The 14,921-nt window shown below is 43.5% G+C and overlaps 1 protein-coding gene across 2 annotated transcripts in view; it reads right to left on the bottom strand.

The window, feature by feature from the left end:
- Window positions 1–14,921, bottom strand: part of LOC128302889 (protein alan shepard) — a 207,014-nt gene that overhangs the window by 191,280 nt on the left and 813 nt on the right. For both annotated transcript variants that reach the window (XM_053039736.1, XM_053039737.1), the window contains exons 2-3: window positions 13,366–13,757; window positions 4,683–4,775 (exon numbers count right to left, since the gene is read on the bottom strand). In XM_053039736.1, the coding sequence (XP_052895696.1) occupies window positions 4,683–4,769 (87 nt within the window). In that variant the 5' untranslated portion in view covers window positions 4,770–4,775; window positions 13,366–13,757. The remainder of the gene's footprint in view (window positions 1–4,682; window positions 4,776–13,365; window positions 13,758–14,921) is intronic.

Genomic DNA, 14,921 nt, shown 5'->3' with positions numbered 1-14,921 from the left:
CGGTGGAGAAATTGGCGGTGGACAGGTTTGTAGACTTTGAAGTAGCATTTTTTTTGTTGTATAACACTAAACAATTTTTTAATACACTTTCCTACTTTTTACCTCCAAACAGGGTGGCTTTGAGGGTGGCATCGGAGGTGGTATTGGCGGTGGAATCGGAGGAGATGAGGGTAAGGACTACTATGCCTACCCGAAGTACAAGTTCGAGTACGGAGTGAAGGACTACCACACCGGTGATCACAAGAGCCAGTGGGAGGTTCGGGACGGAGATGTCGTGAAGGGCGAGTACACCCTGCAGGAACCGGACGGTTCGATGCGCATTGTAAAGTATCACGCCGACAGCAAGAACGGATTCGAAGCCATCGTCAAGAACATCGGCAAGGGCTACCAGGGTGGTTTCGAGCAGGGTGGTGGTCAGTAAGGTGTCCTCCGCGAGTCGCATATCGCGCAGATCCCGAGCTTTCCAATTTTATTTCAGTTCCTTTGATCTGACCAAAGCATGATACGCCAAAGATGTTTTCCCAAACCCGTCCAATTCTTGTCATAATAAGCCTGTGCTATTCCTACATAAAAAAATGCATGAATGAATGAAAAACGAAAACAAAATGGTTTTTATTCGTCTTTTATTGAAACTGTAAAGCTTCAACTTATCCCGGCCCATTACGAACGATCAGGAATGGCAATATCCGAACAATGTACAGCAGGATCGCAACGCTTCACCGGGATCAAACTGCAATCAATGTCAAGCAATTATGTATTTCATAACCAACTTTTACCTACCACACCATCTGGTGCTTCCAACGAAAAACACTTTTTCAAACGGCACCAACGTAACGCAATGCAACGAAATCTTCATGCGCAATAAATTCACTGCACAAAAACGTGCTTATTTTAAATCCCTGGCTCGTAGTACTCGGTCACCATTAGCAGCAGCACGGTGGTGACGGGGATTAGTGGACCCAGCGTCAGTATGTGCGATTTCTGTGCTTTTTTCTGTGCCTAAATTTTCCCCTTTCATACTCCAACGGACGTATGGAGTTGGCTGGCTATCACGTAGATTTCTATTACTATAATTTCATCTAATCTTTCAACTGCGTCCCAGACCACGTACCGAGACTCATTTACAGGGAGAAGTATTCGCCCAGACTGGCAAAACCCAGTACGGCGGCGACAGCTGCGAGATCTCCTAAGCAACTCCACGAACAATTGGACGGCAAAAGCTCGTTGAATTTACAATATTCTTCTCCGTTTAGTACCAAATGATACCGAATAATTTTTCCACTGCGTACGAGTGTTCTCGCGATTATTAACAACAAAATGAACCTCAAAAACAACTTTGTGATGGGAAAGCACTCACGGTAAGTCCACCACCAGCAGGTAAATAAATCCCCCCACCGGTAGCAAACCTTCACAGCGTCGGCTGAAAATTCAAAAGCAACCAATTAGTCGGAAGCTTTTAGTACCAGAACAGCCGGGAAATGGCTATACGAGACAAATAACGTAAAAGCTCCCCTCCCCGAACGTAAACAAAACGTGTTTCCGGTCAGCACGACGGAGATGCAGCACTATTGCTAACTGGTGCTGGGTCTGGGTCTTCGAAGAAAGCCCAATCCGCCAATCTGAAATCGTCAGAGAAATTGACCCAAAATACCGGACGGACACAAAAACAGGCCAAAAAAAAAACAGTGGTGCAGCCGGTGAACAAAAGCTACCGAGGAGGATGTAATTGCATACAATGGTCACGTTGCGTGTGTGCACAGTGGAATGCCATAGCAATACGAAAAAGTCACCAGCCCCCTCAGCCCCTCAGAGGACGCTCGTACCGTGCACTGTCCAAATTTAGAACCGAAAGCACACCCACCCCTAATCCGAACATTCTCATCGTTCATCGTGTCTCAAAAAAGCGGCGCTCCAGCAAGTGCCGTTGCGTATTCAAATCAGGCAACAGGAGATGCCGTCGCTCCACCGATGTGCCCGAAGATACGTGTGTGTGTGCAATATGGCAAAATCATGTAGAAAGTGCGGCAGTAGCCAAATGTGAAAAGAATGTGCTGCCGAAACGACGGGGCAACGCTGAGGCAACGGAGAATCAACCAAAAGGTATGACCAGCCCATACCTGGCCGTACGATGTGTTCGAGAATGCATTTTACAGCATCAGCGCCCCTTCCGTCCGTCCGTCTCGACAGGATGCATGCGGTCAGCCTGCACAGACTCGCGCGGCATCAAAATTGCCATCCCAGCAATCCCATTTCGCACATTCGGCTGTCGTCCGGTATTACATTTTTAAGCCTTGTAACATTCCGGACAGTGTGGTCACCGGTTGTGTAGTAGGGATGGCATCGCGTTGATCAGTTCAACAATTTCACTTCTCAACCGCCCATGCCACACATGTAACGCTGGCCAGAACGCTCTCGTGTTCTCGATAGCAATACAATCCATGCTTTCGTCACACATCCCACCGGTACAAGAAGGCGGCGAACGGACACACGTACTTCATTCGCAGTCCCCAAAAATGTCCCTCCCCCCCCCCCCCCCCCCCCCCCCCCCCCAGCCTAGTGTCGCTCCCTTTTGGACCAGTCCCGAAATGCCCGAACGGAGTTTGTGGCGGTGTAGAACGATATCATGTACCAAGGGGACTATGCTTAAGTCATTATCAAGCGCATCCGAATGTGCTGGATAAGCTTGTAATGAATTTTGTACCCACAGAAACCGTACCCCGATGCACGACGTGCTTTAGCCAATCTACTGCAGGTTTTGTGGTCTGTGGCAGTCTTCGTGCCGTTCTGTCGTGGGCCGCACACACCAGCAAATGGAAAGCAACCTTAAGGATAATTATTTTAGTGATTTACATCTCATTGTTTCTGTGGTTTCTGCTGCATTATTCAGTGGACAGAGCATTGATTATTGAATTGTCCGAATCAGTAATTGTCAGTAACTTCTCAAAACAATGAGACACTTATCGTGAAAATAGATGTAGAATTGGATTCAATAAATTGAAGTGTTACATATACACATAAGCCATAAACGTTCCTGGCAGTGTGATTATTATTTGATAAAAATAGTATAAACAAATAATTTTCATCCCAACAAAAGCAAGAACAAAATAAATAATATTATTCGATTGATAACGAATGGTAATTACCACAAGTTTGTTGTATTATTAGCGTAATCCGAACTTGACCAAATGTGTGCCATACGTCTGAACTTGTGTTGCCTTAAATGAATCTTTTGAGAGCAGTCGTTAACATGAATCTTTAGTGAAGAGTCATTCGAATCAGGAGTCAGGATGAATTCTCAAAGATTCATGAATCATCCAAGATTCTGAAATAAGAATTTTTTTATAGATTTTGCTAAGTTGTAAAATTGAATCTCAGAAGATTCGTGAATCTGTAGAAAGGAGATTCAGATTTATTGATTAATCAGAGATCAAAGCTCAAGTGTTTGTGTAGAAGATGTGTAGCTCAAAGATTAATGCAGATTCATGAATCTGAATCATATTCTTCCTGACATCACTAATCTGAACCATCATGCTAATCTGAGCCGGAATAATGCTCTAAGCCAGCTTTTTTTGTATGCGTTTTGACGTTTCCAGGCTTATCCTTTACTAAAAAAGGATTAGATTGTTTTCCTAATGGTCAGCTGCTCAACAAATGTCAAAACAAAGTATTTTGCTGGCAATCATGAACCCGGTTAGGCCATGTTTCGCGTGTGTCAAAAATGTAAACAAACTTTTATTTATGAAAACAACAAAAAAAAGGATTATTCCAATTATCAAAATTATATATTGTTTTAAATGGATTGAATGTAAAAATTGACTTTCTAAACCATAATCGATTATTCTCTAATAGTGGTTCTGCAAAAATGATCCCTTTCATCATCCTGTGTGTCTAAATGCTGTCCTTTACGAATCTGTACAGAATAATATAGCAGCATCTTCATTATTTGACAGATTCAGACTGAAAGCTCAAGCTTTCTAATTTATGGTATGATCTGCCGCATGGATAGTTTACCAAAATCTTACCATTGTTTTTCATTTTCATCCTACTAATTAAATACACGGGAGAATCTACAAACTAAATCTTTGCCCAAACATTAATTCCAACGTTTCGCCAGACGACATCCTATTTAATCATCCCTGCTAGCTTCGCCGGCAGGAATCCCATGCTTTGCCATGCAAAGAATTCCTGTCGAAAGAATTTCTCGCGGTATTTCACATGCCCACGGCAAGTGCCTAACAACGTACGGTGAGCATGCTGAACTAGGTGAAAAAAAAAACGACAACATTTTCTAAGCCTCTCTCCTCCCATCGCTCGGGTCCTGCCGGCTAACCAGCGGACTGAGGCGAAACTGTTTTGACAGTTACTGGAAGTCTTGGGAAGCTTCTACCGCAAGTGCACCTGTGCATAGGTAAGGATACTCAACACCATACCCTTCGCCTCCTTCACTCTAACGGAAATAGGGAAATTCTTTTGCATTTCCACTTTTTTTTTTGGGACGTTAAGCGCCTGCTACCGAACAGGCATCGACGGGTGTTAGTGGAAACACCAAACTATGTGCAAACGGAGCAAAAACAAACAAAAAAAACCGAAGCTTTCGTTTGCAGAATGGAAGCTAATATAATGTGAAGAGGAGAGAAAGAAAAAGCACTGCAAGGAAGAACGTAACACCAAAGCTCACTTACGTTTGGTACTGCCTGATGTCTCGGGGCCATCTGCGGACGTATCGTAACCGGTGGCGGCGGTGCCGGACTGTATCTCGGTTGCTGCATGTTGTACTGCAATAAGAGTAAAACGCAATGAAATCAAATAAGCGCAAATAGGTATGAAAGCAAAACAACAAAGTACAGGCCAAGCGCACAGAATGTCAATACAATAAGGTCCGGGGAGATTTGAGCATGGATTCGCTTTCGAGGGCATTGAAAGAGAATACAACCATCATAATAATGCAATAGAGCAAGGATCAAATCAAATGCAAACCGATTGATGAACATTGGCTGTATCAGCCGCCAATAAAATCACAAGCATCTCGTTAACAATTTGTAAAACTGCTTTCCAATCCATAAATCCATATAAATATTCGATCAGTGTTCAATCTACTTACAATAAAACAAGATTTGATCGATGTTTGTTCGAGTTCGATGATAAGAGCAAAGAAACATCTTTAAATAGAAGTCGTACTTTTAATTATAAAAAAAATTTGGAAGGATTTGGATTTTTTTTTGTTGATTTTTGGATTATCAACATGAAGTATGTATAAGTATCTTCAAGATCGTACAATTTGTTTCAAAGCATTTAAAATATTTACACAATCGATCGATACATATAACATATATGCATATATACAAATATCACATAAAACCGAACGAACTTCAGATGGCTGGCCTACTTAAAGGTAGGAATGAAAGACACAATAAACCATCAAACATACGACCTATCTGAACCCACACCGAACAAGAACCCATAAATCCACCCAGAACAGAAGCGCACCCCGAAACTTTGAACAATTCGAATCGAAAAGCGAAATCGATTCCGGGCAAAATCTGTCCTACACCCGCAACGACCGACTGACTTGCCCACCGGTCAAAACCGATCCTGTATGCTAATTCCAGCCCGAACTTTGAACTTTATTTTTACACTGCATCCACAAACCACGTCCGTCGGCGGCAGGAAGGTATACATGGTGGTGGGGAGGTATGATAAATCAACAAGGCGGAGAGAGGGGAGCAGGAGGCACGCTTCGATCGGGACCAGGACACGATAGTGATAGTTTGAGAAATTATTCAATATCAACGACAAAGCATTATGAAACACCATAAAGCATCGACAGCTGAATGAGCAGCCGAGGCAGTGCAAAGGGTGGAATTTATTGCATCCCTATGCAAATGAAAGCTCGAGCGCACAGCTTCGGATCCAGTGTGGAATGCAGCGTTGACTTGGACGGCAGCGAACGATGAGCGCTGTATGCGCGGTATGCGGTGTGAGTATGGAACGGCCAACTGTACGACCAATTATGCTTCCAACTTTTGTTTGTCTGATCTCTCGGTTCCGTGGTTTCTCTACTCGGCTGAGAGGACGCCAGTGTTCGGGCGGGAATGTTCTCCCCGGGAAGAACAACAGGAAGGAGTAGCCACAGCGTCACCAGTTTTTCGTCGCATTTCCGCAACATTATTTTGCGGAGCTAGACATAGAAAGAAGGACAAAAAAACCACCCAACCCGACAGCAGCTCAACCATTTGAGCTGGAAAAGAATGGGTAAAACTATGTACACTCGTCGCTGCTCAAACCCTCCCCGGGCTCGACCGGGATTGAAACTGAAGCCTTTTTGCCTTTTTCCAGCCGTACCCGGGCTGGACAAACGAAAAAACAAACCGATGCGACATGAGAGGAGACTAAAAATAGTTGTCCTTCGTGGCATGGTGGCGAGAGTAGTAGTAGTAACTGCTATCATCCTGTGCGGTTACAAACGAGGACGGCCTCGTTTCCGATCGAACAACCAACGTCGACGACGGGCAGAGAAATCGACGGACCCGGCGGACCCGAACGACATTCCAAAAAAGTTCGTCTCCACGGTGCGGCGGCAGCAAGGACGGCATAATCATAAACGGAATGGCCACCGGCCGCCGATGGAAGTTGAGCTATTTTTACCCGAAATCTCTCATCCCATTGCCCCGTTCCCCGAACCGGGTGGATATATTGGGATGTTTGTGCGTGTACATCCTGCGCTTGAAGAGAATTTGTCCTTCCGAATGTTGTGCCCGCTCGGATGAAGATGGCAAACAAAATCAGACACTAAAGGATGCGACGATGGAGACATCTTTCTCAAACCCATGTAGGAGGGTTTTTTTTCCTTGTTGCTGTCTTTCTTATGCTTGCTTTAAGGATGTTTGCTTGGCGTATTCCCACAGCAGAGACCATCAATATCCTCGTTTTTGGAACGCTTCTGTGACATTTTATTTTCGTTCCCTCCACGGCGTACCCATTCACGGTCACGTCCGAGGAAGCGCCCAGTTAAATATAGCTAAATAATTCTTCCACCGTGTGATCGATGGCAACATATATAAAGTAAGATATACCAATAAATAACGAGTGTATAGAGTTAATTTGTGGCATTCATCATCCATTAGTACACCGATACGGAAAACAAATAAGTGAGTTATAACCCAATAAAGTGGTTTAATATCATTGAAATCTGTTTTATTGGAAATGGAGCAAAACAGAAAACCAGAAGACTAGGTAAGACTAGATAAATATTAAAACCAAGAGATGTAGTTCACTTAAACTTGTAGCTTAATAATCAAGTCTTGCATAACGGGCACTAGTGTTGAGCATAATGATTCAGAATGAATCAGTTATTTAAATCTTTCTAGGGATTGAGTTAATTTTAATCTACAAAAAGAGTATTTACAATTCTTTAGCTATTCCTGATTCATAGACAGGGCTTTAAATCGCTCAACACAATTAAGATTTAACTCTTCACGTCGACCTTCAACTTACGATTTAAATCATGAGTTAACTCTTATGTGAGTTAACTTCGGATTTAGCTCTGCGAGGTGACCTTCAACTCACGATTTAAATAATGATTTAACTCTTATGTGAGTTAATTTCGGATATAACCCTTCATGGTAACATTCAACTCACGATTTAAATCATGCGTCAACGCTTATGTGAATTAATTCGGGATTTCACTCTTCATAGTGACATTCAACTCACGATTTAAGAAATGAGTTATCTTCGGAATTTTTTCTTCACGGCGACCTTCAAATTCACGATTTAAATCAGGAGTTAACTCTTATGTGAATTAACTCCGGATTTAACTCTGCATGTCGACCTTCAACCTACGATTTAAATGATGTGTTAACTCTTATGTGAGTTAACTTCGGATTTAACTCCATATAGTGACATTCAACTCACCATTTAAATAATGCGTCAACTCTTGTGTGCGTGTACTTACAACGACTTTCAACTCCAACATTGATTCGGAACTTATGTGAAATAATTCCGGATTTAACTCTTCATAGTGATATTCAACTCACGATTTAAATCATGAATCAACTCTTGTGTGAGTTGACTCGCGATTTAACTCTCCACGACGACTTTCAACTCACGATTTAAATCAAGAGTTTACTCTTGTTCTTGGAAGGCTTATGGCGTATTGGTCTTCTCACGACAGGACCAGTCCAAAACCTCATCAGCACCAATTCTCCGTAGGAAGGACTGACCATCGCGCTACGTGGTATAATCAAGTCTAGTTAACCAGATATGGCAGGTCTGACCTAGAAGGTCGTTACGCCAAAAAGATAGAAGAAGAGAGATTGCTGTTCTTGAAACTATTGTAATCAATATGAGTGAGTCTAAAGAGTTAAATCTTTAATATAACTTTTTAACTCGGCTTCAAATCCTTGGAAGTAATTAAATTCTCTAACGGGAACCAATCCGCACAACATAAAGTCTACTACCGAACACCGATATTGGCCTGCAAATCATATAACAAACACCACAGCGAGCTGTCTCATGTTAATGTTTTCCTCAAACTGTCCAGCAAAGTTTATATTGATAAAGTTCCTGCGTTCGTATCACACCGGCAAAAACAAGGCAAATGTACCACTCGGCTTTACATAACATTAAACCACTTTCCACCCTAAAATCGCAATTCACATCACTTCCGGGTCTGTACCCAGAAATTCATCAAAAACCACACTCTATAATAGCAGCTCTGACATCCCGTTGCCCTAACCATACTTTCACAGGAGCACTTCCACAGAGCGACCCATTTCCGCTGTGCCATATTACTACATCCCATTTTGTTCCCTTGCTGCACGCAGCTTTCGGAAAATCAATCGAAATCGCCTCCAAACCCCCTTGTGTGGTGTGACTCGTATAAGCTAGTGTGGTTTAGGCCATGCTGGTAGTACAACCAACAACCCACAACACGTACGGGTGAGTCTAGGTAACGTGAAGATGAGTCAATTTTGACGTATCTTCATCATATATCCCACATCCTCACATCCTCACGCATCATCCCAAATCTTCCGACCAACACGTCTAATTTTTATCCCATCCGTTTTGGGCACTCGCGCGCAATCGTTTGCGTCCTTTCGTAACGTTCCGAAATATAAAAACTCATTTGAGCCTTCCTTTTTTTCTACTCGATTGAAAGGCGGCTCATGTGGCTCATTATGTCTGCTGGAAGGTTTCGCATTCATTACGTTAAGGTAACGCTGTGCGTTCATCACCGCATAATGGGGCATGGGCGTCCCTGCTGCCCCGCAAGTCTCCTGTTCGCCATCAGTTTGCCCTGTGTACTGTACTGTATCTACGATTTACTGTACGGTATGATAAAGGTACCACACCGCACAGAAAAACACGCATAATAGCAAAACCACCGGAGGAAAGTGGCACTGTTTGATTTGATCCCATTCCTGGTGGGTGGAAGAATGGGCTCGTTGCTGGAACTGAGACGACTCACGATACGAAGCACGCTACCGGAGGGGATCCGTACAGGGAAGGTTCCTTTTAGCTGCCGGCTGCTATAAATAGCGCCCCGAGTTCTATCTTCCGGTCGGGGAGCATCGGAATCGCTTCAACGGAGCAATAACGATCAGGAATCCTTAACTCTGACGACCGCTATTTGCCTGCAATACGGAATCAGCACTTTTTAAATCGGAACGGTAGAAGACGAAGGCAAATCCCTGTGCGCTTTTTTTCCCTAAGAAAACCGACCGAGCCTAAAACAGTCGGATAAGGAAATGGGTGTCCTATTTATAGGAGCGCATTTTCCGCTTTATCGATCTGGAGCGCTCGAGCAGATATTGTTGTTGGGAATAAAATTGAGGTCATCTGGATCAAACCCGGTCGCTTCGAACGCGCAGTACGCATAAAGTGAGCTTTTTCCACAGAACTTGGAACTCGGTTTCTTGGTATTGCTTCTAAACTTATCTTTAGTTTGGGAAAAAGCTACGCTCGTTCTACAACACCCACTCACTACTCTCGAGCGGAACTCGACACTCCAGTTTTAATTTGGACTTCACTCGGTTTAGGCTGCAAACATTTGCCCTGCAAAGAGCCATTATTTGCGACAAGTCCTTAGGCTTCGATTGCCTAACAGCAATTATTTCAAGTATGGCCAACTTCAAACTACCCCAAACTACTGCTACAGCCTTTTTTTTTCCTCCTCCAGGGCACAAACTATTCGAGCTGCAGCAGTCCAAAGTACTGTGGATTTACCAAATGGATTGAGCCATTGACGAAACTTCCCAGTCACTTACGGGCGTATTCCAAATCCGTTGCTGGAACTCGGACGTTGCACAGTCTGAACATCGAACGCGGCACTAACTTTACAACAGAGGTCCTTCCGCAAAGTGTGAGGATAAAATAGTTCCGGAAAACTACGACTACGATTCAATCAATCGACAAACACCGTCCCAACTCCGGGTTTATCCGGGAGAAGGAGGATGCTGCTGCTCGTTAGTCACCCCAGCACGCCCGACCATTGCCGAGCAATGGCAAGGGTTTAGTACATCGACGGTACGCCCATAGGTGTGCGGGATTTCTTCTTGACGGTTAAATGCATCAGCTGGCCACGGCAGACGGTGCAGCGATAGCGCACATGCAACACCACAGAGGTCCTTCAGCTCGCAACAGATAATGATTGCAAAATCACGATCGATTCGTAACACGACGGAGGACGAAAGCAAAATGCGTGGGGTGGTTACTAATGAGAGGTGAAGCAAAACCCATTCAATAGAAGCCGAATCACCGTTTGCTGCAAACTTTACCCTCAAAGCAAAGAGGTACTTACGTTCTTGGAAGTCTTTGTCGCAACCACCAGCATATCTTGATGTTCTTCCAACCGAACCCACCCAGATTGGAGTGACAGGGGGAGAGTAAATCAAGAGGTCACGCCGCTTGACACGCCATGTACAAGTTTCCTTCCGAAATTTTACCCATTTTCCAAGAACTTCTTTCCGCTCTCGGAGTCCGCTCCCAGAACTCTGACGTACGATGTACGCTAGGGCAAACCGTGTCTAACCGTATTTGTGCGTGGGTTTTCCGCTTCCCAAGCTCGTTTCGAACTATACTAAATGCTGTCAGTTGCGATGCTCCGCCACAGCTAACCTGCCCAACCAACCAACAGCAAACCAAACCGAAAAGCTTCCTCCGCTTCCGCAGCACGTTTGACGGTTTTATTGGAAAGGTTTTTGTTTGCCAATTTAATTATACTTGCCCTCGAGCGTGAGCGATAGAATACATTAACAGCTCGCCGGTTCGCTCCCGCGGAAAGTAGAACACGGGAACGATTTGGAGCTTAAAAATTTGAAACTACTTCACCGTGAAGCTCGAATCGGTTTGGCCGAGCGGGAAAGTTTCTTTCTTGCAATCTGATGCCCGGGTGTTTGTGGAAAATCTTAAAACCATCTTTCATGCCTAGCTCCACGTTACGTCTTCATCAGGCACCGTATTGTGCTTTATTAAATCTCACTCCTCCCCCGTTCCATGTTGATGTCAAATATTGTGAATAGTCATTGTTCCTACGACTAAGACTGTCAACTGAAAAGTTCTAACAAACAGCCTTGCAAATGACTCCACTGAATTGATAATTAACGTACATCAGCAGAAATAATAATTATCAAACTTTTGTGCCGTAGATGTATTATTTAATTAAACAATCGTTATGAACTTTTCTTTTGTCAATTAATGGAGAGCTTTCGTAACACTAGACTTTAAAAAACGCATTTTGTTAAGTTTATTTAATTAACTTTTTCCAAGAGCTGTATTATTTTTTATGGCTCTTGAAAGTAACTTGAGGTCCTAGTGCTAATTAACAATATCTCCGAATCTAATACGGAAAAGATTTATTTTAGTCAAATATAGTGAAAGTTAAGGGTCGAAATTTTGCAGTATTTGTCTATGAACCAAACGAAACAATATTTCACGGCTTGGTGCAAGTTCTTGAATCTGAGCAGTTAAGCGAGAGAGTTCCAAACTATACATTTTTTTACAAATAAGTCAAATTAGCTTACGATCGTTTGCTCTGTATAATAAATCTTTTATCAATGACTGTAGACTGTAGAAAAAAACCGTCATTGTGATAACTATCGGTTCAACAATTTCTTCTATAGTTCACAGGAGTTCATCACTCTAAACGCCTCACAGTCAAGCGTCATCTTCTGACAATTTAAAATCCCGTCCTTACTAGCGGACGCATCAACGTCATCATTCCATCTCAATTTAGACATACCACGTCTCTTATGTTCATGTGGACGACCTAAAAGAACTTTAAGAGCTGAGACGTCCAGGGTTCTAACAACATGACCAGCTGCTCGTAGAACTCGTCCTGTAGCGGATTGTTCAATACCTTTCCAAGCCATTAAGGATCAAAACTTCTTCTGAGCATCTTCCTTTCCAACGCAGCTAAGACGGTTTCGTCAGTGTTAGACAAACTTCACGTCTCAGAGGCTTATGTTAGTATCGGAACTATTTAAATTCTGTAAAGACTCGGTGGAGCGTTCCGGTGGTCCATTTGGTATCGGCGCCGGTCTTCACACGGCAGGACCAATTCCCCCATATGCAGGACTGACTCTCTAGCTACGGGTATACTAAGTCAAAGAAAATCAGAAATGGCAAACCAAGACCTCTTTAGTTTGTTCTGCCGATAAGGAGAAAGATACAGACTCACCTTAGATCAAACTGGATCGTCCGGTGACATTCTTATTACATGCCCATGAACAACCCACCGAAGTCTAGCGAGTCCAATTCGCGATACATTGGTGGGTTCTTCATACAACTCGTAGAACTCGTCATTTTACTTCCATTATAGATCCTGCATTGCCTTGCCAAACATACGAAGTCAATAATCCTACAGAAAATCTTCATCTCGGACGCGATTGTTTCGAGGTTTCCGTCAATTTTAGACAAAGTACATGTCCCACAGACGCAGGTGAGTACCAGAACTACATAAGATTTACATAATCTCAGCTTCGAATGACTCTTTTCTATTTGTTTCATAATATTTAAAACTTAAGAAAAACTTAAGATTAACTGCTAAAGCAAAAGGCACCAATAAAACTCGACTTATTTACCCCAGAAAACCAACAAAAGAAAACTTGAGAGGGGCCAAAACAGTGCACAATTCTACCATAAATTCCCTTCGCAACGACATCACATTGATGCCAAAAAGTTCCACCAAACCACAAGCGTGTGCCGATGCGGGAACGAACCAAATGAAACAACAAATTTGCACCATTTGTTCCACAACAACCAAAAAAAAAAAAAGAACAACTGCACCATGCCGCCTGCAGTGGCGGTCAAGGATGAAAATAACACCATCTCGGACAAAACAAAAAGTCAGAAATTTGCCTCACTTACCGTGAAAATTTGGTCACTCCTGCCCGGCGCTGCACTCGTCTCGTGATTGCTGCGTTTATTTCACCGAAAGTTTTTGTGTTACGTTTTTCTTCTTTTACCTCACCGTTGTTTTTATGGTTGTCCTGCTGACGCTGCACTTGCACCTGGTACCCCCTGATGGATGATTGTGCACCTAGGAAATGGGATTGTACTTTTGCACAATCACACACACGTGCACATTCACACTTACACAAACACACACACGCGCGCGCGAACGTAGAACACAAAAACACGCACACCGTCGGCACTGCACTGCGCACTCGGGAGGGTGGCACACAAACCACGCGATGGCGACCGAATGAAAGTTTTGTGAGATTGTTGCACCGAGTTGGATGCTGACCGCTTTTGCTAAACTGCAACACAAACAACAAATTATTACATTATAGCACTGCGTTTACAACGTCAACAATTCGTTGCACAATACATGTTTAAATGCCGAAAAGATGTTCTTATCACGATCACGCACTGCGCTGGCACGCAATAATGAATCACAACGCTCATAAACAGTCAGCGGTATGGAGCTGTCAAACAGCACCGGATCATGGCTCACTTTGATAAATGTCTTTCTCCACAACAGAGACTTTCCCGATGCGCAAAAAAAAAACCCTTCGTTATGCAGTTCGTGAATTATTTGGTGACCTTTCTTATTGTTCCACTCTCACGCAACACCGCTGTTGTTGGCCACTCTCGTTGACGCTCTCCGTTACCAACGCCACTCGCTGTCATCGATACCGGATAAACCTGACAGACCGAGGGTAGACAATACTCACACTCACATCGAGTCACTCTCACCGCATTTCACTTGTGCACGCGTATTATTATCATTTTCTCGATTCTTTCCCACCCCACACGCGGAAGGAAGGGACCGAGATAAGCGGTGCGGGACGCAGGAAGAAGAGGGGGAAGAAAACGGACCGGAATGTTGTTTTTGTTTTCGTCCCTTTTCGGTTCCGTGTTCTTTTGACAGGTTCACACGAAAAGAAGGGATGGGACCCGGCAAGGTTGTTGTTTTTTTTTTACGTACAATCCATCCCAAGAAACGTTTAAAACCCCAAGGAAAACATGCACAGCTGTTTCCAGCAGATGAGTGGTATTGCGCTAAACAAAAAACAAAGAGGCTAAAAATAAATCGAATACAACTGAAACGATTGAAGCATTGCGTTTCTTGACGACAGTGCGGCAAATTAAATCAATTATTGGTTCGAATTTTGGACAGGGATGTTGTTTTCAAACTTCTTCCTAGTATAGTAAAACTGTTTACAGAATATGTAAATCCAGCATATTATTGCTGTTAGCAAGTTTTGGTTCAATTCCCGTCATTTCATACGATCGAGATACGTTGCCTAGCTTCGCTATCTCAGCTACTGATTACGGGGAGGATTTATCAATTTATCATACGTCAACCCGCATCCGAAAGCACCCAAGTGCCGGTAGCCGTATTTGTTGGGGACGGGACACACGACACGGGCAGCATAATAAGGCAGCTATTTTCAGCTGCAAAGAGAGAAGAAGCGTGT

The sequence above is a fragment of the Anopheles moucheti genome, chromosome 3 (genome assembly GCF_943734755.1).
Source record: "Anopheles moucheti chromosome 3, idAnoMoucSN_F20_07, whole genome shotgun sequence".
Taxonomy (NCBI): domain Eukaryota; kingdom Metazoa; phylum Arthropoda; class Insecta; order Diptera; family Culicidae; genus Anopheles; species Anopheles moucheti.
This window is presented reverse-complemented; position numbering and strand designations above follow the sequence as displayed.